General features: G+C 43.4%; 1 protein-coding gene across 2 annotated transcripts in view; it reads left to right on the top strand.

Moving 5' to 3' along the window:
• Window positions 1-668: 668 nt before the first annotated feature.
• pik3cg (phosphatidylinositol-4,5-bisphosphate 3-kinase catalytic subunit gamma) overlaps window positions 669-25578 on the top strand; it is a 29015-nt gene continuing 4105 nt past the window's right edge. Inside the window, exons 1-10 of one of the 2 annotated variants that reach the window (XM_033044531.1) lie at window positions 669-1131; window positions 4526-6554; window positions 11371-11436; window positions 11539-11764; window positions 14022-14125; window positions 16444-16590; window positions 20953-21043; window positions 21142-21272; window positions 22676-22787; window positions 24863-25020. In XM_033044531.1, coding sequence (XP_032900422.1) covers window positions 4539-6554; window positions 11371-11436; window positions 11539-11764; window positions 14022-14125; window positions 16444-16590; window positions 20953-21043; window positions 21142-21272; window positions 22676-22787; window positions 24863-25020 — 3051 coding nt within the window. In that variant the 5' untranslated portion in view covers window positions 669-1131; window positions 4526-4538. Of the gene's footprint in view, window positions 1132-4522; window positions 6555-11370; window positions 11437-11538; window positions 11765-14021; window positions 14126-16443; window positions 16591-20952; window positions 21044-21141; window positions 21273-22675; window positions 22788-24862; window positions 25021-25578 lie in introns of both variants that reach the window. The other variant, XM_033044530.1, reaches the window with a different exon arrangement.

Raw genomic sequence — 25578 nt, 5'->3', positions numbered from 1 at the left:
TCAAAGCCTGAGCAAGTCGGGGCACAGCGGTAGAGTTGCTGCCTTACAGCGCCAGAGACCCGGGTTCCATCTTGACTACGGGTGCTGTTTGTATGGAGTTTACGCATTCTCCTCGTGACTTGTGTAGGTTTTCTCTGAGATGTTTAGTTTTCTCCCACACTCCAAAGATGTACAGGTTTGTAGGTTAATTGGCTTGGGTTTTTATACTTGGTATGTGTAAATTGTCCCTAGAGTGTGTAGGCTTGTGTTAATGATCCTGGCTGGTGCCGACTCGGTGGGCCGAAGGGCCTGTTTCCGCGCTGTATCTCTAAACTAAACTAAAACTTGCTACAGTATGCACCATATTGCACAATTTCAAGCTGAAAAATGCAAATGTTCCATACCAATGGGAGGGGGACAACCTCCTCCCTGCCCCCCCCCCCCCCCCCCCCCCCCCCCTCCCCCCCCTCCCCCCCCCCCCCCCCCCCCCGGTCGCTATGCTCCCTCGGGCTTGGTCTCTCGCAATTTCTCACTCCCAACTCTCACCCAATGTTGGCAGCCCTGCTATGTGCCACATTGCTGTTTCACTTCCACCATCACCCCCAGGCTGTACATTACAGGCACCCACCACTCTGTGTAAAATCCTTGCTCCACACATATCCTTTAAACTTCCTCATTCTTACCTCAAAGCTGTGCCCTCTAGTCTGACACTTCCTGCTAATTAACTTCCAACCAAATAGTTGCAGATTCAAACTCAGCTCAATGAGTCTTCTTAATAAAGTACTTTTCACAATGTAACGAAAGGATCAATCATACCCAGCCTTAACTCCTGACTCGATTACTATTTTAGTGCCAGTACCGGAAAGGGTCTTGATGTAGGTTTGTGGAGCAGTCATAGTGTCCCTGTGTTGTCCTTACTGATGAGTCGTTGCCTTGAGAATCACTGTGGTTTGCTTTCATTTCCTGAGCTGTGCTGCAACACTTCCTCTATGTCACTGCTTCGAGATGGCGATCGCCGATTTGGCACCCTGGATTTGAACACGGCCTGGCCTTGTCAAGAGAGTGGAGGAGTCATGCCCAGATTGGCAGCAGCTGAGCAACACCGCTGTGGGCAGAGGAGTGTCCGTAGGACTGCCAACTGACCACACACAGGTGAGCTGTCTGTGGATTGTGTTATTTACTCACAGGGAGTCGCCGTGCAGGGGAAGGCAGGGAGTGGCTTTGCTGTGCTTCCTCTCTCACCCAGATCATGGTGTCGGTTGCTCAAGTGAAACTCAGCGCAGCGAAAAATGTCATATAAATGCGGTGACCACAGCAGAGAGGATCTGGAGTACAAATCTAATTAACTCTGGTTCATGACAATGTGGTTGGCTTGGTTGAAAGGGATGAGAGGGATTGGGATTTGGAGGGAGTGGATCTTGCTCCAAAGCTTTGACTAGGGTGTTATAGAACCAGCCTGTGTGCTGAAATGGGACTCACAATGACTCTTCCTCCTCCATTGCCCTTTCCCTCTGAGGAACAGTTAATTAGAGTCACACGGTCACCGTGGGGCTGCTGTATCTCATGGAGAGGTCAGGCTGGGTGAGTCAGCCTTGCCACAACCTACAACAAGTCAGTCCAGCTGGCATAGGGGACAATCCCTAATGTTTGCTCTCAAAAAGCTCCACCCTAATGAAAGCCTTTCACGCAGTCATAGACGCGTTCTGATCGCCCTTCTGCCTTAATTCTTGAATCACTGAGGCCTGGTGGGTCTTTATTTCCATGGGAGAATTTCTGACTTCACACTGTTGAACTGCATGGTGGCGCAGCAGTAGAGTTGCTGCCTTACAGCGCCAGAGACCCGGGTGCTTGTCTGTACGGAGTTTGTACCTTCTCCCTGTGACCCGCATGGATTTTCTCAGAGAGCTCCGGTTTTCTCCCACACTCCAAAGACGTGCAGGTTTGTAGGTTAATTGGCTTGGTATCATTGTAAACTGTCCCTAGTGTGTGTAGGATAACGTTAGTGTGCGGAGATCACTGGTCAGTGTGGACTCGTTGGGCCAAAGGATCTGTGTGTCTAAACTAAAGTAAACTAAACGAAACATAACTAAATTAAACTGTTATGTTAGTGTGGGGTTGGAAGGGTGGTAACGGTTAGAGTGTGGAAAAGGAAGCATGTCAGTCAGCGTAAAACATCTGATCAATCCTAAGAAGACATATAAACCTTAGTGGCACTCCTGCGTATAGTCATGGCTTCAACTTCTGTATCTTGAGCACAGTTGAGACTATTGCTGAATGATGTACTGAGGGAATGCCACCTTTTGGATGAGATGTTAAACAAGCCCCATCAGCCCTCGGATCCCACAGCACATTTCAGAGATCTGCCACTGAGTTCCTCCCAATCACCTGGCCCATGGTTATTGCTGAAACAGAGAGATGACTTATCTGATCATTGTCACAATGCTGTTAATGAGAGCTTGCTTCACACAAACTGTCTTTTCTGTTTCTGACCGAACAACAATGCTGACACTTCACGAAGTACCTCATTGGGTGTAAATGTCAAGAGATATCCTCAGTATCAGAAAGATATGTGATAACATTTGGGTGAACCAATTGGTAAATCAGCCTGGCCCTTTCAGGTCTGAAGATAGACACAACGTGCCAGATTAACTCAGCGTGACAGGCAGCATCTCTGAAGAGAAGGAATGGGTGATGTTTTGGATCGAGAACCCTTCTTCCGAACCAAAACGTCCTGCTGAGTTACTCCAGCATTTTGTGTCTATCTTTGGTTTAAACCAGAATCTGCAGTTCCTTCCTACACCCCCCCCCCCCCCCCCCCCCCCCCCCAGCTCTCTCATGAAACCCGGAAATCAGATCTTTTGTTGGGTATTGGAGGTTTTCCAATATGCTCCTAACAAGCATTTAAGGCAAGCCTCTAATGGATAAATAAAAGAAAATTAGAAATTGACTGTAAAGTGAAACTGTGTTGTTTTAGCTGGTCTTGTAGTTCAGTTGTATCCTAACATATTCTTGGATATCTCTAAACAGTGTCAGCTGTCATTGCGCTTGGAAACATCAAGGGATGTGTTTGTATAGAGAGTGCATATACCACAACAAGGAAACAAAATGTGACGTATTTGCATGATTAACAATGTTGGTTGGAGTTGAGGCAACATTGGACTGGAGAATTTGCATGTAGTTTGACCAGAGGAAAGGTTTGTTCATCTCGTTAGTGATTATTGGTTGAACCATTTCCTTGTGATCTGAATTATTGACCAAAGCAATAGCACTAAGGGGGAGGAGCCATTACTGACATTAACAACTGCTTCTTTTGGAGTGCTTTTTAACAAAGCAAAACCAATCCAAAGTAGTTTACAGCAACATTTATAAACCAAGACTTTCAGGACTTGTAAAGTTTAAAGAGTGTCGTAAAGAGAAGACAGGGCAGTGGATGGAAAGCCTGATCAGCTGCATCTCATGAAGAACAAACTGGGGAGGTAGAGGAAGTGCACTGAACATTTTTTTCATACTTCATCAAGGTGAGATAAAAAGGAAATAAGGGCGTATTTATATCTTGAGGCAGACCGCATAGTACAAACGCAGTACTCTTGTGATTGGACATCAAACACATGAAGCAATGTATACTCACACTCCAGTCTTTGGAAGCCAGCAATGAGGGTAAGGTCAAATGTTTTTTTGCAAGCACAAAAATCTTTGAAAGCTATCTGTATTCTGGTTGTATTGGCACTGAAAGGATTCATCGGAGACTAATCAAAATCACACAGCAAGGGTGGGTCTGCATCCTAATGAGGACGTCAGACAGAAGTGAGGCACTTCTCATTGCATGAACCTAGATCAGGAAGGGTACTTAATCAGAAGTATCACAATATGACATGACTTATGTAATGGGAAGGAATTTATTTTGTTAGAGTGTGGTGAATCTCTGAAATACATTGCCACAGAAGGCTGTGAAGGTCAAGTCAATGGATATTTTTAAAGCAGCGATTGACAGATTCTTGATTAGTATGGGTGTCAGGGGTTATGGGAAGAAGGCAGGAGAATGGGGTTGAGAGGGAAAGATCAGCCATGATTGAATTCCTTGATGGGCCGAATAGCCTAATTCTACTCCTATAGCTCATGAACCGCGTGTGTTATCTCACACACTCCAAAAAAGTACAGATTTGTAGGTTCATTAACACCAGTAAAAATTGTAAATTATCCCCAGTGTGTTGGATAGTGCTAGTGTACTGGGTGATAGCTGGCCAGCGTGGTGTCGGTGGGCCAAAGAGCTGAATCTCTAAAGTTTAAAATAAAGTCTATGCCTCCCATAATTTTATATATACTTCTGTCTGATCTCCCCTCAGCCTTCAGCATTCCAGAGAAAACAATCCAAGTTCATCTTGTAACTACTTGTAACTAGCGCCCCCTAAACGTCCTCTGCACCCTTTCTAAAGCCTCCACATCCTTCCTGTAATGGGGTGACACGACCTGCCTTTGCAATTACTCCAAATGCAGCCGAACCAAAGTCAAATAAATGTCTTCCCTCTACGTCATGTTTCCTCAGCAGATTCCCGCTGGGCATGGAACAGTCAGCAGATGAGAATAATGAGTTGCCCATTGTGATGAGAGAAGAAAACAGGGGAAGAAGACGGAAGATGAGAGCCAACATCACCAGGAACATGCAGCTCTATTCACTGGAGCAGCTGCCTCTTGATTTTGTTCTCCCCACGCGGAACAAATTCAACAACAGCCATGAGAAGGTCTCCATGGAGGTGCTGGGCAATTACACAGTGGAACAACTGAAAGCAAGGGTCTGGGTGAAGGCAGGTGGGGTCAGTGCCACCCCTGATTTCTACCAGAAGCTCAGTCCTGACCACTTCAGACTGTTGTACCAGAAAGAGGGACAGTGGTACGAGATCTACGACAAACACCAGGTGATCCAAACGCTGGATTGTATCAACTACTGGAAGACCTTGCAGAGGAACAATGGCCAGATCCACTTGGTGGAGAAGACAAAGGCTTCGGAGGAGTCCTTGCTGTTGCAAAGTGACTTAAATTACCTGATTGGCTACGACGTTACAGATGTGAGCAACGTCCACGATGACGAGTTGGAATTTACCCGCCGAAAGTTGATCACCCCTCAGCTGAATGAGGTATCCAGCAGGGATGCAATGCTGTACTCCATGGATCCTTGTATCACCTCTAAGCCTTTGCCTGAATACCTGCTGAGTAAGATCAGCAACAATCACATTTTCATCATCATCCACAGGGGAGCAATGAGCCTAACTATCAAAGTGTCCATTGAAGAGACGCCACGGACCATTCTGAAGAACTTCTTCAAGAAGATGGCCAACAAGATGGGGCTGCTGGAAATCTCGGAATGTCAGAGTGAGGAAGACTTTGTTCTAAGGGTGTGTGGCAGGGAGGACTACATAGTTGGTGACCACCCAATCAAGGACTTTTGTTGGATAAGAAGTTGTTTAAAGAGCGGTGAGGAGATTCACTTTGTCTTGGTTCAACCCCCTGACCCAAAGTTTGACATGGTCCAGAAGGAAGAATGGCCACTTGTGGATGACTGCACTGGGGTGACTGGATCACACGAACAGTTAACCCTGGAAGGGAAGGATCATGACAAAGTATTCACCATATCCCTCTGGGACTGTGACAGAAAGTTCAGAGTCAAGGTTATTGGGATTGATATCCCTGTGCTCCCTAAGAACACGGAGCTCACTGTTTTTGTTGAGGCCAGCATCCTGCATGGGCAGCAGGTACTTGTGCAACAAAAGACACCCACAAAAGCCTTCACTGAGGAGGTTCTGTGGAATGTGTGGCTGGAGTTCGACATTAAGGTCAAAGACCTGCCCAAGGGGGCACGTCTAAATCTCCAGGTTTACTGTGGTAAAGCTCCTGTGCAAAGTACGAAGGGCACGTTGCAAATGCAAGATGATAACATGTTGGACAGCAAGAGCAAGAATCACCTTCTGTACTACGTCAACCTGTTGGTGATCGACCATCGGTCTCTCCTCAGGCAAGGAGAGTACGTGCTTCACATGTGGAAGATCCCTGATAAAGGAGAAGAACAAGGAACAATTGAAGCTGACAAGCTGACGTCAGCGACCAATCCTGACAAGCAAACCTCCATGGCAATTTGCATTCTGCTGGACAGGTACAATTACCCCATCGCACTGCCTCGAATCTGTCATAACTCTGGCAGTAACCTTGAGAGGTTTGGCCAGGAAATGCACAGCCAGCTACGAAAACAGTTCGAAGAGATCATCAGCACTGACCCTCTGAGCCCATTGAGCTCAGAGGATAAAGAGTTACTCTGGCACTTCAAGCACGAATGCATGAGACAGCCCAAGGCTTATCCCAAGTTCCTGAGCTCAGTAAAATGGGGACAACAGGACATTGTACTGAAAACGCATCAACTGCTGGACAATCAGGATGTATGGGACAGCAGTGCTCTGGATGTGGGGCTTGCAATGCAGCTTCTGGACTGCCGATTTTCAGATGAGCAGGTTCGGACATTGGCTATTCGAAAGCTGGAGACCCTCGATAATAGTGGAGTGCTGCGTTACCTGTTGCAGTTGGTGCAGGTAAAGTAATCCAACACACCACTTTGAGGTATACTCAAAGCAAAAGTCAGACTCAAGTGATTAGTTTAGCATTAAATAAAGCAAGCCAGATAGTTCAAGCATCATTACACCAGCCACTGACAACTCAGCACCTGTCAAGCAGCGCGCAAGTAATTGTAATTAATTTATTGTAATTTATTTATTAGCCAACGATGGTTGATCAGAGTAACACACTCTGAAGCACTCTTATCACTTTCTGAGGCACCAGAACCCATTCTGTACCACCTCCTAATACACTCACAACCTTAACTAGCACTTTCTGATGCACCCCACACCCCTCAATGTAACACTTTCTGATGCACCACATGGCTCTCACTGTAACACAGCCCTCACTGCAATGTCCCTTCCACACTTTATAGGCATTCTGGTCTATAGTTGCCAGGTTTTTCATTGTAGCCTTTCTTAAATAGAGGCACGACGTTATCCACCCTCCAGTCTTCCGGCGCCTCATCCCGTGTCCAACAATTCAGATTCAGATATCTCGGCCACGATTCCTGCAATTTCTTCCCTGCCTTCCCACAGTGTCCTTGGTTATATGTGAGTAGGCTCAGGAGATTTATATACTTTGCTACATCTTTGGATAACCAGAAACCCATTGAATGTAGTACAGTCTCTCCTCAAGACATTGAGCGCCATAGAACCATACAGCATGGAAACAGGCCCTTCAGTTACACTTGCCCATGCTGACCAACAGGCCCAATCGCCTCTAGTCCTACCTGCCTGCTTTTAGCCCAAGGTACACAAAAATGCTGGAGAAACTCAGCGGGTGCAGCAGCATCTATGGAGCGAAAGAGATAGGCAACGTTTCGGGCCGAAACGTTTCCTATCTCCTTCGCTCCATAGATGCTGCTGCACCCACTAAGTTTCTCCAGCATTTTTGTGTACCTTCGATTTTCCAACATCTGCAGTTCCTTCTTAAATGCTTTTAGCCCATCCCTCTAAACCTATTTGTTTTAATGTTGTGATAGTAGCTGCCTCCAATACATCCTCTGGGAGCTAGTTCCATATACCTACCATGATTTGTGTGTAAAAAAAAAGTTGTCCCTCGGGTTCCTCATTCTCCCCTGAGTATGTTAGAGTTATGCAGCATGGAAACAGCCCCTTCGGCTCAGCTTGCCCTTGCAGACAAGGTAATCAATCTACACTACTTCCATCTACCCATGTTTGACCCATATCCCTCTAAACCAGTCCTATCCATGTACCTGTCGAAATGTCTTTTGAATGCTGTTATAGTTTCTACTTCAACTACCTCCTCATTCCATACACCCACCGCCCTGTGAAAGAGTTGCCCCTCAGGTTCCTATTAAATCTTTCTCCCCCTCACCTTAAACCTATGCCCTCTGGTTCACGATTTCCCTACTCTGGTCAAAAGACTGCATTTACCTTGTCTATTCCTCTCATGATCTTGTACACCTCTATAAGATCACCCCTCATCCTCCTGTGCTGCAAGGAATAAAGTTCTAGTCTGCTCAAACTTTCCCTATAGCTCAAGTCCTCGAGTCCTGGCAACATCATCACATATCTTTTCTGCACCCTTTCCAGCATAAGAACAAGTTCCCTATAATAGGGTGATCAAAATTAACTAAATGTGGCCTCACTAATGTCTTGTTAAACCTGATGTGGCCTCACTAATGTCATGACCTCCCAACTTCCATACTCAATATCCTAGCTCATGAAGGCCATTGTGCCAAAAGCCTTCTTGACATCCCTATCTACATGTGACATCAATTTCAAGAAACTGTGAACAAGCACTCCTAGATCCCTCTGCTCCACAACATTTGCCAGAGCCCTGCCATACACTATGTAGGTCCTGCCCTGGTTAGACTTCCCAAAATGCAACACCTCGCGCTTCGGTATTCAATTCCATCAACCATTCCTCCCACATACAAAACCATGCTGACTGTTGCTAATCAGCGCTTGTCCATCTAAATGTATGCATATCTTTTCCCTCAGAATATTCTCTAGTAACTTTCCGACCACGGATGTTAGACTCACTGGCCTGCAGTTCCCAGGTTTTTCTCTGCAGTCCTTCTTAAAGAGAGGCATAACATTTGCCACCCTCCAGTCTTCCAGCACTTCGCCTGTATTTAATGAAGTTATATCTCCAATAACTTTCCCAATTCCTCGTTCTTTCTCTTTCTCCGCAGTAAAAACAGAGGAACGGACTTTGCCCCTCTTGCTTGACTTATTCATTGAGGACCCTGTCCATTTCCTGTGGCTCCACAGACAGATTACTATTTTGCTTTCTGAGGGCCTTATTCTCTCTCTAGTTACACCCTTTCCCATTATATACTTAAATTATCTTTGGATTCTCCTTAATTGTACCTGCCAGAGCTACCACATACCTCCTTTTTGTCTTCCATGCCCTTCATTCTTGTACGCTTCTCAATCCCCTATACCCCCTTAGGGATACATTTGATTATCAGTTGCCTATACCTGACCCATACCTCCTTTTCATTTCTTGCTCAGAGCCTCAATTTCTCTTTTAATTCTTTACTCCTACCTGCTTTGCCCTTCACTTTAATAGGAACATGTATATCCTGAACTCTCACTATGACCCTTTTAAAAGCATCCCATTTTCCAGATGTCCCTAAGCCCAGCAACAATCTACTCCAATCAGCTTTATTCCAAAGAGGAAGAAAAATCCTAAGGGGAGAATTAGGTGCCCGTGGCTGACAAGGGAAGTCAAATATAGCATAAAACTAAAAGGGAAGGCATTTAATATTGCCAAGATTAGTGGGAAGCTTTTAAAAACCAACACAAGGTAACTATAAAAGAAATGGGGGAAGGAAAATGTGAAATATGAAGGTAAGCTAACCAAAAATATAAGAGGATAGCGAAGGTTGAGGGGGGACCTCATTGAAACTTGCAAAATAGTGAAAGGCATAGATAGAGTGGATGTGGAAAGGATGTTTTCTGGTGGGAGAGTCTAGGACAAGAGGTCATAGCCTCAGAATTAAAAAAGAAATGAGGTGAGGAGGAACTTCTTTAGTCAGAGGGTAGTTAATCTGTGTAACTCATTGCCACAGATGGCTGTGGAGGCCAAGGCTGTGGGTATTTTTAAGGCAGAGATAGACAAATTCTTGATTAGAACGGGTGTCAAGGGTTATGGGGAGAAGGCAGGAAAATGAAATTAGGAGGCAGAGATTAGCCATGATTGAATGGCAGAGTAGACGCGATGGGCCGAATGGCCTAATTCTATTCCTATAACCCGTGAACGTGAATGGGAAGGGGAGTTAAAATGTTCCCATTCTCATACTGACCTTTCTGCCCTGGGCTTCCTCCACTGTCAGAGTGAGATCACACACAAATGGGACGAACAGCACCATATGCAAGGGATATGGGGAATAGCCGGAACAGGGTACTGGTTTTGGATCATCAGTGATGATCATATTGAATGATGGTGCTGGCTCGATAAAGCTGACTCCTGCACCTATTTTCTATGTCTCTATGCTTCATATATTGCGTGGGCAGCTGACAACCCAACGGTATGAACGTTGATTTCTCTAATTTCAAGTAACCCCTGCATTCCCTCTCTCTCCCCCTCCCCCACCCTATTTGTCCTACTAGTTCAACTGTTTGCAACCCTTCCTTGTCACCTCTTCCCCAGCCAACAATGGGGCATCATGGGCTCTGCCCGTCCTTGGTTATCTGTTGCCGGCCCTGATTTGTTCTGGCTTTATCCTCGCTCCAGCCCACCCTCCCCCTCCTCCCCCCCCCCCCCAGACTTTCAGTCTGAAGAAAGGTTCCAAGCCGAAACGTCACCCATCCTTTTCCTCCAGAGAAGCTGCCTGACCAGCTTTACCCAAGTTACTCTGCCACTTTGTGTCTATCTTCGGTATAAACGATCATCTGTAGTTTCTTCCTACACAAGCAAACCTGCCCGCCAGGATATTTGTTTCCCCCCCTCCAACCCCTCCCGCAGTTCAGGTGCAACTAGTCCCTCTGGTCACCTCTGCCCCAGAAAAGATCTAAATGGTCCAAAAACCGGAATTCCTGCCTTCCGTGCTAATGCTTATTTCAAGAGGGCTTGAATACAAAAACAGTGATGTAATATTGAGAATCTATAAGGCGCTGGTAAGGCCGCATTTGGAATATTGTGAGCAATTTTGGGCACCATATCTGAGGAAGGATGTGCTGGCTCTGGAGAGGGTCCAGAGGAGGTTTACAAGAATGATCCCAGGAATTAATGGACGGGGGGGGGGGGGTGTTTCCATTAGCGGGAGAGTCTAGAAATAGAGGCTATAGCCTCAGAATTAAAGGATGTTCTTTTAGGAAGGAGATGAGGAGTCATTTCCTTAGTCAGAGGGTGGTGAATCTGTGGAATTCTTTGCCACAGAAGGATGTAGAGACCAAGTCAGTGGATATCTTCAAGGCAGAGATAAATAGATTCTTGATTAGTACAGGTGTCAGAGGTTATGGGGAGACAGGAGAATTGGGTTAGGAGGGAGAGATAGATCAGCCATGATTGAATGGCGGAGTAGACTTGATGGGCCGAATGGCCTAATTCCTTATCATCCTTATGACCTTCCTGGACCAACTCCTCAGCCATGCATTCAATTGTGCTATCTTCCTATACCTACCCTCACAAGCACGAGGCATTCTCTGTCTTTTGGGAATATTTTTTCCAACCAGAATTCCTTACAAACTGTTCAAGTTACAAATAGTTCACAGGAATAGAATTCTGCGGTAACCTGGTGCAACATATAAGCCTTAGTACTGGAGTCCTGGCTAATAGATGTTTGCTTATTTAGCTGTTACCTCTATATAATTTCAGGCTGTCAAGTTTGAGCCCTACCATGACAGTGCCCTTGCCCGATTTCTTCTCAAAAGAGCGTTAAGAGTGAGTATTTAATCCACCTTTATCAAATTCAGAGAAGGTTACCGAATTTCTGACTTGAAAATTAATTTAACATTTTTTTTCCCCCTTTTGATTTCTCTTTAGAGTAAAAGGATTGGTCATTTTCTGTTCTGGTTTTTGAGAAGTGAAGTGGCAGAGTCGATGCATTGTCAGCAGCGTTATGCAGTCATCCTGGAGGCCTACCTCCGAGGCTGCGGGGAGTCCATGCTGACTGATTTCATGAAGCAGGTCAAGGTCATGGACACTCTGCACAAAGTGACACTGCAGATCAAGAATGTCACTGCTGAGAAGTATGATGTTTCAGCTCAAGGTACGTTGACTGCACGTGCTGATTGATGAGACAATAATTCTCCAAATCACTGCTACGACAGAATGGGATTGATTTTACACATAAAATGTAACCATCCTTGACATCACTTATTTGTTGGAAGAATATATTCCTGGAGATGTTGCTGTTATTTCTGTGAACACTCTTTGCTGCATTGTGATGAGATGCTGTTTAAGACGATTGTATTTGATGGGGAACTTCAGACTTTGCTTCTCTTGCCTGACATTTCATTTGTCAACAAAACAACTAAACTGCTGGAGGGACTCGGTGGGTGGAACAGCATCTGGAGGTGGGGGGAGAAGGGAAGATGGGGTGAGGAACTGAAAAGGTTTTGGATTGAGACTCTGCATCAGGACTGCGAGTGGAAAGGGGAGATGGTCGGTATAGAGAGGAGAGGTGGATCGCTGAGGGGTGAAGGCGGACGAGTATAAGGAGCCAGGTGGGGGAAGGGGAGGGGTAAAGTTGGGAGACAGATGGGTGAGAGGTGGAAGCAGATAAGGAGTAAAAACAGGAGGTGGAAGAGGGTAACAATGAGTAATGGGTGAATGTGGGTCAGAGAGCCATACAGCATGGAAACCCTTTGGCCCAACTCAAAGCAGGCCAACCAAGTTGTTCAACCAAGCTAGTCCCACTTGTTGCACCTGATCCATATCCCTCCTAATCATTGCTATAATGTACCTAAAAAAATATATTTTAAATGTTGTGATGGTACCCATCTCAATTACTACATCTGGCAGCTCGTTTCATATACTCACCACTCTGTGTGAATAAGAGTTGGTCCCTTTTAAATCTTTCCACACTCACAAACCTGTACCCGCTAGTTTTTGACAGGGGAAAGGACTGGTATTCACCTCATGAGTTTATAAATCTTAATCAGACTACACACAGTTGTGCTCCAGAGAGAAAAGACACAACCTATCCAACTTCTCCTTAGAGCTCAAACTCACCAAACCTTGTAACATCCTCATAAATCTTTTTTTTTTGTGCATAATTTCCAGTTTTAGGGAAAGGGAACAAAACTGGGAGGATCAGAGGTGGGTTGTAAGGAGAGAGAGGGGAATACAGGAAGTTAGTTGCCTGAAAGTGGAAAATTTAATATTCATATCATTTGGTTGTGGACTACACAGGCAGGATATGAGGCATTGTTCTTCTAGTTTGCGTCATGCCTCATCCTGGCAATGGAGAAGGCCAAGGATGTGTAGGTCGGTGTGGGAATAGGATGCAGCCTGGAGCTTGGGATGGTCAATTCTTCCCATTCCAACACCGACACTGAAATATCAACCTGGAATTTTGTGTTCAGGCCTCTGGAGTGGGTGTCTAATGCTAGAGTGTTGCTGCCTGAAACATAGCTATGACAGAACTTGGAAAATGTGTTTTCATAAAACACAGCAGAGTTACAAGATACAAGATACAAGATACATTTATTCGTCACATGTACCAGATGGCACAGTGAAATGAAATTCCCATACAGCCATACAATAAAAATAAAGGACACAACACACTATAGAATTTAACATAAAACATCCCCACACAGCAGAATCAAAGTTTCCCACTGTGTGGGAAGGCACCAAAGTCAGTCTCTTCCTCCATTGTTCCCCGTGGTCAGGGCCTCCCCAAGCCCTCCGCAGTTGAGGCTGCGGGACGTCCTCAGCGGCGTGGACACAGAGTCGGCCCCCTCCTACCGGAGTCGGCGGCTTCCAAAGTCCGTAGGCCACGCCGGGTGGAGACTGCTGCTGTAGACCCTCTGCAAGGCGCCCCAGGACTCCATGATGTTGTTCAGCGCCGCCCGCGTTGGAAGCTCTCCGCACCAGAGCTCCACGATGTTGGAGCAGCGGCTCAACGCTCCGGAGCTCCAAACGGCAACCCAGGTAGGCATCGCCCGCTCCGCGGTGAATCCAGCGCTGCGCCGCCGCTGTAGCAGCCCTGGTCCAGTACTCGGTCCCCGGCAGGAAAGGCCGCTCCGATCCAGCTGGTAGGCCGCGAGGTGGGGGGCGAGGACGCGACTCGGAGAAATAGTCGCGTCCCCGCCAGGAAGAGACTGGGAAACGGTTTCCCCCTTACCCTGCCCCCCTCCCCCACATAGAAAAGTTAAAGTTTCCCCCAACACAAAACTTTAGACTAACTAAAAAGATTGAAGTAACAGACAAGCTGTAGGCAGAGGCTGCTGCCAGTGCAGCGCCCCTAGAGTTATTTTCATAAAACACAGAGCAATGCCTAACTGAATTCCTTTTATTTGCAGCAATCTTACAGTTAAGACAAAAGCTTGAGAAACTCCAATTCACCGATTTTCCAGAAGATTTCCGAGTTCCGTACGATCCTGGCCTCCGTGCCGGTGCACTTGTGGTAGGCTACATCTTGATATAGGAAACCCTTTCCCAGTTTTCTTAGACTATAAAAAGGTTTCTTAGGAGGTCAAGAATAGGTGTTAATCTGAAATATTGATTTAACTCAACTAATGACAACTTTAGTGGTTAGTAGTTAATTGGACGACATTGACATTAGTAGTTAGTGACATTGAAGCTGTCACTTCAATGACATTCAGTGACTGACATTTAACGCAGCTCCTTATCCTAATAGCAGACTCATCGCAAACAATCTTGAATTTTACGCGAAGATATCAGTCCAGGAATTTGTTCACACAACGACAAAAACATAAATAGCCCAGTGCTGTTGAAAATCGAGCAAACTTGGAGCAGAGTAATTTAGTGCCCATTTTTGCTATGTTACCAGCAGTCAGAAAATTGGTATCCGCATTTCTTTGGTACATTTTTGTTTTCCCCAACACCTCTCTTCTGGCCACGGGTCTGAAACAAAAAATGGTTACTATTTGGTCATGGAACAGCCAAATTTGGGAACCTAATTTCTCCTGAAGCTCAATCTGCATTCTTTATTTACACTGAGTTCTCTGACCTGTGATTTCCAATACATTCTCAGGTGTGTCTTATCCGTTTTGTGTCTGGAGATGAGGGTCATGGTCACTCTCAGCCTCCTATGCTGGTGCCAATCCCAGGCTGCTGATCTCTGCCACATCTCATGGTTTGCTACTCACTGCAGCATGAAGAATGTCTTCCAGTCTCAATCCTCAAGTGAAGGAAGGTCTTTCAGTCAAGCTGAAAATGGTACAGTTAAGATTTTTGACGATGCTGCCAGGACTAGAGGGTCTGAGCTATAGGGAGAAGTTGAACAGGCTGGGACTTTATTCCTTGGAGCGCTGGAGGATGAGGGGTGATCTTATAGAGGTGCATAAAATCATGAGAGGAATACGTTGGGAAGATGTACAGAGTCACTTGCCCAGAGAATCGAGGACCAGAGCCACTGGTTTAAGGTGAAGGGGGAAAGATTTAATAGGAATCTGAGGGATAACTTTTTCACACAAAGGGAGGTGGGTGTATGGAATAAGCTACCAGAGGAAGTAGTTGAGGCTGGAACTATCCCAAAGTTTAAGAAACAGTTAGACAGGTGCACAGATAGGACACGTTTGGTGGTATGTAGACCAAACGTGGGCAGATGGGACTAGTGTAGCTGGGACATGTTGACTAATGTAGCCAAGTTGGGCCGAAGGGCCTATCTCCACACTGTATCACTCTATGACTAATGAGACATCATCTTCTTTCCCTTCAGCCGATAGGCCAAGTGGAGTGGGAATGGGAAATGCAGCCTCTCCTTAAGTGCAGGCTTCCTGTTGTATTCATTCATGTACATAAATTGCTGAAGAGTGCCATGGGTGATTAATTGATTAAGTTCAACGTAGCCTTAAAATGCCCTTTTCTCCCAACCAGCTGGATGAAAAGATCAGCAAAACTCTGCACTGGCCAGTGTGGTGACAGAGTGCAACAGTTGCCCTGTACACTCAGCCATTGAAAAACATGTTGCAGTCTGAAGATGGGTCCTGAGCAAAACGTCAGCTTCTCCAGAGGTTCTCATGAAATGTCATTGAGGCCAGTTCATTGGCTATATCTAAGAGGGAGTTAGATGTGGCCCTTGTGGCTAAAGGGATCAGGGGGTATGGAGAGAAGGCAGGTACAGGATACTGAGTTGGATGATCAGCCATGATCATATTGAATGGCGGTGCACGCTCGAAGGGCCGAATGGCCTACTCCTGCACCTATTTTCTATGTTTCTATGTCATGTTCTCCAGAGATGCTGCCTGAGTTACTTCTGCACTTTTAGTCTTTTTTTTGGAAACCAGCATCTGCAGTTCCTTGTATTTACAATTATTTTCATTGATTTCCAATGTTATCCCAGGTTTAATTGGTTAGTAGTTAATTGGAAGAAGCTGCACAGCATTCTGGGACTGATATTTGACCCATTATTAGCAGCCATCTACTGCATTGTAAACAAAGGAGAACCAAGAGATACACCGATTAAAACATAAATATGCACTCTTTACTGTGTGGGAGGAGAATTTTGATAAATCGTTTGGTTAGCTGTAGTTACCAATGGACATGTTTAACTTCTGACTCATTTATGACCAACGAGGTGCCTATCGAAGTTCAGAAGAGAAACACTGTCCTGTTTTAATGCTGGTCTTTTGTGACTTCTTCATGTGACACATTGCACAGCCAGATGAAGTAATACCTGGATTAACTGCCAGAACAAAACAAATGCATTGTAAAATTTGTAAAAGTACACACTGAAATAATCGATCGTCCAAACTGCAGGTGGACAAGTGCAAAGTCATGCCATCAAAGAAAAAGCCTTTATGGCTGGAGTTCAAGTGTGCTGATCTCACCTCAATATCTAAGGATACTATCAGCATCCTCTTTAAACATGGAGATGACCTGCGGCAGGACATGCTGATCATACAGGTATGTGTTATAATGCTTGAAGATAATTGTTGCTGCACAGTCTTCAGTAAATTGCAGGCTCTGATGCCTCATGCTACAGGTCAGTATCCTTCACTGTAACCTCTTCTTTTACACACAATCACTTGCTGCACTAGACTGCATTCTAATGTCACTCTTCCATCTAACATATTATTTTGCTTCTTTCTTGCAATGTAACTGTCTGCTTAATCTTTGCTTTTCCCCACATTCCAGTCACAATTTCTGATGCTCTCTGGCGAGATTCTACTATCCCTCGCATTTTTCACTATAACATTCTCTGATGCACTGCTTTAGGCAGCTTTGCTATTTCTCATTGTAACTCCAAAACACTCATTACTTGGAAAAGCTTTTTTTTTCAAACTTTAATATTTCCCAGTATAAGTGTGCTAAAATAAGTATTCAGTATCAGTATATACTTTAATGTCATTTTAACTGAGTACTTGCATACACAGATGTAACGGAAAAATTGTTTCTCAATCAGTTCCCGTCAGTACAGTTAATAAAAACAGAATAAATACATATAGCTTTTAAAAATTTAAATTACCATATCTAAAATAGGCCTAAAAATTGAAATAAAAACAGACATTCAAACCGAACAGTAGCTTTGCTTTGACAGGTGCCTAGCTGTCAAAGTATGGGCGAGGTTAGATGAGTTGGTGTATGATATATGGGGAGGGGACACAGTCCGTTAACCAGTCTTATTGCCTGTGGAAAGAAGCTGTGTAGCATCCTGCTGGTTTTGCAGCTGATGCTCCTGTACCTCTTCCCAGATGGCAGAATGGAGAAGATGTGGTGTGATGGATGATAGGGGTCCTTAATAATGGAGATGGCACTGCTGATGCTCTGCTTCTGATAGATCTCCAACAGGAAAGGGAGTGGGGCACCAATGATCCTTCTGGCTGTCTGGCCTATCCTACCCTCCTCATGGCAACAAGATAATAAAGTACACAGTATGGAGAGGAAAATACTAAACCATTGGCCTGTAATTCATGTGGAAGATGTATGTGCAGGAGGCATCTAAATAGTTTTATGCCTGCCTCAACATTCAGTTTGATCTTGGCCAATCTTGTTCAGGCCCATGGTGTTGTGTTATTGTTAATTCCCTGAGTGTTTGAAATGCATTGATTTAGTCCTTGAAATTACTCAAGTATCCACAATTCGCAGGACAAAACATTTCTGAAGAGCTCATTGGGAATTCCGAGACTGCGACTATTAGTTCCAGGCTCTCCTATTGGAGATCTCAGTATCCATCCATTCAAGCACACTGGGAATTCCATGAGATCATTGTTCATTTTCCAGGATTGCAGAGCATGTAAGACTGATTCTGCCCAAGGTCTCCTTGTAATAAACTACCTCACCCAAGGAATCATTCACGCTTTGGTCACATCCCGCATCGATTACTGCAACGCCCTCCTCACTTGCACCTCCAATAAACTTCTTCATCGCCTCCAATGCATTCAGAACTCTGCAGCCCGGATCATCACCCGCACCAGATCATCGGACCACATCACACCCATCCTCACTCAGCTCCACTGGCTCCCTGTGCACCACCGGATTAACTACAAGATTTTACTGCTGACCTTCAAAGCCCTACACCACCTTGCTCCCCAATACCTCTCTGACCTGCTGCTACCATATACTCCTTCCCGGTCACTTCGTTCCTCCTCAGCTGCAATTTTAACTGTCCCCACATTTAGACTCAGCACCATGGGTGCCAGAGCCTTCAGCTGCTCTGCCCCACGTCTCTGGAACACTCTCCCACCTCCCATCCGTCACCTGCACACTATTGATCAATTCAAATCACAACTCAAAACACACCTGTTTAGATTAGCATACCCGACATAACTTCCACCATGTTCACCCTGATTTTAATGACTTAAAATGTTTTGTGTATTTTTTGTTTTGTTTTTTGTTTTTTGTTTTTAATTTACTTGATTTTAATATTGATAAATGTATTGTGATTTTATGTCCTGTAAGGTGTCCTTGGGTGTCCAGAAAGGCGCCAGCAAATAAAATGCATTATTATTATTATTATTCAACCTAATCAATCATCTAAATAATCAAACAAAGATGAAGGGCTCTGAATATGAAATGTTAACAGTTTCTCATTTCTCAGACGCAACCTAATCTACTGATTGTTTCCACCATTTCTTGTCTTTGTTTCAACAAAATGAACTTTCATCCATCGCCTTTAATATAATCCTGGTCAATATCTTGGTTATTCTTTGCCAGTTTCTAAAGCTATTCTCATCTTCAGGCTTAGTATCCCTTTTATCAATTTACAAAGTTTTTAGATAATGTTATTCTTTTCCAGTTTTTATGGGATTTTCCATGGAGTTTATATCTCCTTCTTCTTCCTCTTAAGCCCTTTGCTCCTCTGGGGAGCATAGGCCACTGACAAATGTCCTCCACCTCATTCGGTTGTTGGCAGTTCTTTCGAGATCTCCCCGGTTGAGCCCACTCGCAGACATTTCTGTGGAGTTTATATCCTTTAAGACAATGCAGGTTCATTGAGAATACCAAAATATTTCTTTCAATGTTTGCTAATGAACAGAAAGTGCCATAGTGGAGGATATTAGAATGAGTAGAATTTACATGTTGTAAGGCAAAGACAAGGAACCGAGTGGCTGTGCAGAGCCAGTTGCTAAGATTTTAGAGTCCATTATAAAGGAGTCAGAGTTTTCACAGTACTTACAAGCACACAGAAAAATAGGCCGAAGTCAGCATAGTTTTGTGAAAGGGAGATGATACCTGACAGACCTGTTGGAATTCTTTGAGAAAATAAAGAGCAGGATAAACAATGTCAGTGGATGTTGTTTATCTGGATTTTCCGGTTTTTGATGAGGTGCTGCACATGAGGCTGCTAAAGAAGATTAGAACTCATGATATCAGAAGGAAGATACTAGCATCGATAGCAGAAGGCAAAGAGTGGCAATAAAGGGGGCTTTTTCTGGTTTGCTGCCAGTGACTGTTGGTGTGCGGCAAGGGTCGGTGCTGGGGCTGCTACTCTTCACGTTGTATATCAATGATTTGGATGAGGGAATTTAGGGCTTTGTGGCCAAGTTTGCAGATGATACGAAGATGGGTGGATGGGCAGATTGTGCAGAAAAAGCAGGGACTCTACAGAAGGACTTGGACAAGTTGGAGAGTGGGTAAAGAAGAGGCAGATGGAATACAGTGCAGCTAAGTGTGAAGTCGTGCATTTTGATAGTAGGAATAAAAGTGTAGGCTATTTTCCAAATGAGGAGAGAATCCAGAAATTGGAGGTACAAAGGGACTTGGGAGTGCTGGTACAGGATTCCCAAAAAGTTAATTTGCGCATCGAATCGGTAGTAAGGAAGGCAAATGCAACGTTAACATTTATTTCGAGAGGACTGGAAGATAAAAACAGGCATGTAATGCTGAGGTTTGTGAGGCACTGGTCAAACCCCTATTGGAGTTTGTGAGCTGATTTTGATGTTGTGATGGTACCATATTCGACAGATATTGTTTCCAATATCTGTGGAAGGATGTGCTGGTGTTGGAGAGGGTTCCAGAGTAGGGGTTTTTTCCCTGAGAATGATCCCAGGAATTGAGTTAACATGTGATGAGTGTTTGATGACACTGGACCTGTACTTGCTGGAGTATAGATGAAGGGTGACCTCATTGAAACTTACCAAATAGTAAAAGGCCTGCATTGAGTCATTGTGGAGAGGATGGTTCCACTAATTGGAGAGTCTAGGATGTGAGGCCATAGCCTCAAAATAAAGTGGACGTACCTTTAAAAGATGAGGAGGAACTTCTTTAGTCAGAAGCTGGTGAATCTGTGGAATTCACTGCCACAGATGGCTGTGGAGGCCACGCCATTGTGTATTTTTAAGGTGCAGATTGACAGATTCTTGATTAGTAAGGGTGTCAGGGATTATGGGTAGAAGGCAGGAGAATGGGGTTGAGAGGGAAAGATAAATCTGCCATGATTGAAAAGCGGGGTAGACTTGATCAGCGCAATGGCCTAATTCTGCTCTTATAACTTATGAATGTATGAACAGACATATTAGCTGAATAAAAGATTTGGTACATTAAAAAGTGTAAAGAAACAGATAATCCATAGTGTGTTTCTTTGCACTTTTTATACACTAAATCTTTGGTCCAGAATACCTGGCTCTGCTCAGCCACAACAAATTGCGGATAATGATATTATGGAAGGCAACCTAATAATGCAGAGACAGAGAGGAGCTGATAACAGTGGTTTAGAATGTAGTTCAGTGGCACTAAGACCCTCAACCCAAAACGTCACCCATTTGTTCTATCCAGATCTGCTGCCTATTCGTGTTCCATTAATGGTATCATTTCTTTTATCTATAGATCCTTCTAATCATGGACTCAATCTGGGAGACAGACTCCTTGGATCTTTGCCTTTTGCCTTACGGGTGCATTGCAACAGGGAACAAGATCGGTAAAAATGAAAACACAAAAAAGGTTACTTTTCATTAATAGAGCTTTTCTTGTCACATGCAAGGTCACTTACTTGAAATATTTGTTATATTTCAACAGGAATGATTCAGATTGTAAAAGATGCCACAACTATTGCCAAGATTCAGCAGAGCACAGTCGGCAACACTGGGGCATTCAAGGATGAAGTGTTAAATCACTGGCTGAAAGACAAGTGCCCAATTGAGGACAAGGTAAATGGACCAACTGCAAGATACTGAAGAGAGTATTGGTATAGGATAACTTGGCAGATACTGAGTACACAAGTACTGGATAAGTTCAATAATCTTAGCACTGGTCACTTTCTGGTCACTTTCTGGTCACAATCTCTTTTTGGAAACATTTGCCAATCTCTCTGTTTTACCGGGGTATTAAAAAGTAATGCAAAGAATCTGAGCTAATTCACAAATATTCAAACGAGAACTCAATTAACTTACATAGTTTTGCCAGCTCAGCTACTGAGCTACTTTAGGTCCAGGACTAGTTCACAAGCACCATACAATCCTGCATCGCTTAGGGGTTGTGTTCTGAGAAAACTGTCAGTATCGCAATTTTCTGTAACACAAGCCTTTGACAAAAATTGACAGAAACTGTTGTTTCTTTTGCATTTTATGTTTATAATTTTTTGTCCATAAATGTACATTTTCGTTCTGCACCTCAAATATTTTGGCAAATTTAGGAATACTGTACGGGTGAATTTCTGTTTCCTAAACTGCCGTAATGTGAGGATACGCTGTACAGGGCTAACAAAAGGAGTGGAATAGATTTAGTTTACAAGTCCCAAACTACTGCTATCTGCCCAATGCCCACAGCAATCCACAGAAAAATGAGGGGTCCTTGGTCTTTAAAAAAAAGTGCTCAGAGAAAGACCCACTCCCGAAAGTGACCCCACAATTAGTCAGTATCATTTGTTGCATTGGACTGCATTGCAATATTCAGATCCCAAATCTATTCCTTGCACCTTGTTCAGCCACATGTCTTTGACTTGAAACATTAACCCTGTTTATTTCACCACAGATGCTGCCTCACCTGCTGAGTGGTTCCAGCATGTTCCGTTTTTGCTTCAGAATATCAGAAGATGCAGTTTTGTTTTCGTAACTCATTTCATATGGTGTAATATTATTTGGAATATTACGATTTAAACTTTACTCCATCTCACAACTCTTTGTCACAATCTCTGATTCTCTCCACAGTAACATTTTCCTATCTTCCACAACTCTTACTAAAACACTGTCTAAGTCAACCCAAGTTAAATCAAGCATATTATCATATACACAAACATGGTGAGGTACAGGTACAATGAAAAATCTTGCAGCCGTAAGATGCTGGAATCTGGAGCAAAAAAACAGACTACTGAAGGAACTCTGCAGACAAAGCAGAATCTGTGGAGGGAAATGGACAAACGACATTTTAGGTTGAGGACCTTCGTTTATTACCTAAGACATTACTGAGGCACTATTTCTTTTGGCTGAGTTGTGTTGGCTTTTTATTCCTTGCTTGATCATCTCAACTTTGTTTCTTCTGATGCTATTGTGTGTGATGTTTGAAGGACTCTCTAAATAATGCAAGCTGAATGAAGTCTTCATTGCCCCTGCAGTTCCAAACAGCCGTGGAAAGGTTTGTTTATTCGTGTGCTGGCTATTGTGTTGCCACCTACATCCTGGGTATAGGAGACAGGCACAATGACAACATCATGATTACAGAGTCAGGTGAGTGTAATGTTTAAGTGATTAAAATGTAGGAACCTCTGATCATCTAGGTGCCGATGCAGACAGACCTGGGTAGTGCTGATTTCAATTTCTGATTGTACTGCATTGAAGGAATGGTGTTTAAAGAGACAAAGAATAATTCAACAACGAAGGAGGCCATTTGTATTATTTTTAAACAGGCTACACAATTGGTCCCTGAATCATGTCCAATCAATTTAATTTACCACTGGTGGACTCCAATCAAGTTGTAGAAACATCGCAAGGATAATCAATGGAAACAGGATGAACCTAAGCTCAATTTTGAGTGTCACAGCAAAGGGTCTGAATACTTATGTAAATGTGATATTTCAGTTATTTATTTTTAATTACTTTGCAAAATTTTAAAACACCTGTTTTCACTTCTTCATTCTGGGGTATTGTGTGTAGATTAATGATTAAAAAAATGAATTTCATCCATTTAAAAATAAGGCTGCAACATAACAAAATGTGGAAAAAGTGAAGGGGTCTGAATACTTTCTGAATGCACTGTAGGTGTAACATCACTGGATTCTCCTTGTATGTCAGAGCAACTGTGTCTCATGCCCACTTTTTGCCTTCTCTACTCCGTCAGTGATACACTTCAAGGTCAATTTATTGTCATAGTGTACCAATTAAGGTACAGTGAAATTCGAATTACCATACAGCCATTCTAAAAAAAAAGCAACAAGATACACAACTACATTAAAGTTAACATAAACATCCACCACAGCATACTCCCCACGTTCCTCACTGTGATGGAAGGCAATAAAGTCTAAATTTATCCCAGCTGACCTTTTTCCTGCCCTTTACTTTACAGTTACTCTCCATTTAGATTATAGACTACTATTTGCTTCATCTTGCCAAGAGTATGACCTCAGATTTTCTCATGTTAAATTCCATTTGCCACATTTTGGCCCACTCACTCAGCCCATCTATATCTTGTTACAGAGTTCATATTGCAACATACCCTCCCATCTAATTTTATGTCACCATCAAATTTAGATATCTTACTCTACCCCGTACTCCAGAACATTAATATGTATAATAACTAATTGAAGGACAAGACTGAGCACACCAGTTACATGCTTCTAACCTGATTGACCAATTTATTCTGCTTCTGTCATCTATCTACTTATCCCAATAATGTAAGCTCTTATCTTGTGTATCAGCCTTTTATAGAGCACCTTGCCAAATGCATCTGAAAATCCAGATATTTCCTTGTCCTTTCTATTTCTATTAAAGATTGGGATGAAATCGGAAAGGTTTGTACTGGCTTTAATGATTGAATATTACCTTATCTCCAAATGATCTTTCATTATTCTTGTGGTATAATTGCAGACAAATGCCTATAATTAAATACTGTATGGATGTAATGTGTGACTCAGACTACATAGTGTTCACATTCATGAAAGCCAAACAATCCCTTTGTTTAATTCCATTTATTCATCACACAACACAATATCTTCCCTCTCCAGATATCGATTATCTCTTGATTTTTTTTTTAACAGTAACCACTTCATCATCTTTCCTAACTTCAGTTAATCACTGGATTATAAAACTTCAGTAATTATTTTAAATTACCTCCATTGCTTTAGTCGTAGATGTAAAATATATGCTTGAGTTCAGTCTGAAGGAGGGTCTCGACCCGAAACGTCGCCTATTCCTTATCTCCATAGATGCTGCCTCACCTGCTGAGTTTCTCCAGCATTTTTGTCTACTTGCTGGAGTACAAATATTGTTTGTATAGAATCTCACAGTACTGAAGGAACCCAAGCATGCCTGTAACATTCTTTGAAGCAGCGACCTGATTTGGTCCTTTGCTATATCCATTTGCAATAACTTGGCAAGATTTTGCTTTGTAAGAAAATTTCCTTTCAAACATCAGAATTCAGCATATGAAATATGTGTTCCATAAAAAGCCGTCACATCTCTCATCTGTAGTTCTTCCTTACATGTCTAAGTGACTTCAATAACAGGTTTCCCAGAGACATGAGAAGCCAATGAAATAAATGCATGTTGAAATATGCAAAATAATATTCCCATTTTCTTCCATTCAGGAAATCTATTCCACATAGATTTTGGTCATATTCTTGGAAACTATAAAAGCTTCATGGGAATCAATAAGGAGAGAGTTCCCTTTGTTCTGACCCCTGACTTTCTCCACGTGATGGGCACATCTGGCAAGAAGACTAGCCAACACTTCCAGAAGTTTCAGGTGAGTGAAACCAGTGTTGCCCTTAGACCATCAGTACATCTGCAGCCTAAATTATTAGTTAGCAAAACCCTTGCTGAAAGAACCAGATGTTAGGGAACTTGCACCAAATTTCTGAAATGTGTTATCTCCATGCAAAATGACTATGCAAAATGTCCCAATTTTTAAATTCTCATTAATCTGTTCAAAAGCTTTCACTGCCTCCCTTACTTATCTACGTAACCTCCAGGTGCAAAGACCTCCACCCCGCTTGGAGCCTCCAACTTTCACCTCGTGTGTATCCCAGATTTTCTGTGCTGGTCATGTCTTAAGCTCTCTGGTTCCTATGTTCTGGAATTCCTTTCCTAAATATCTAAAACACACCTCCCTTACTTGCCATTTTCCTGAGAACCTAGCTCTTGACCAAGGCTTTTGTTGATATCGTTTAAATTCAAGATATAAGATTCAAGAGATTCAAGAGTTTATTGTCACGTGTCCCAGATAGGACAATGAAATTCTTGCTTTGCTTCAGCACAACAGAATATAAAAGGCATAAATGATGTTGTTGTTCAATTTCCTCTG

This window comes from Amblyraja radiata, chromosome 26, assembly GCF_010909765.2.
Source record: "Amblyraja radiata isolate CabotCenter1 chromosome 26, sAmbRad1.1.pri, whole genome shotgun sequence".
Lineage (NCBI taxonomy): Eukaryota > Metazoa > Chordata > Chondrichthyes > Rajiformes > Rajidae > Amblyraja > Amblyraja radiata.
Note: the sequence above shows the minus strand (reverse complement) of the source record. Positions and strands in the feature narration are given on the sequence as shown.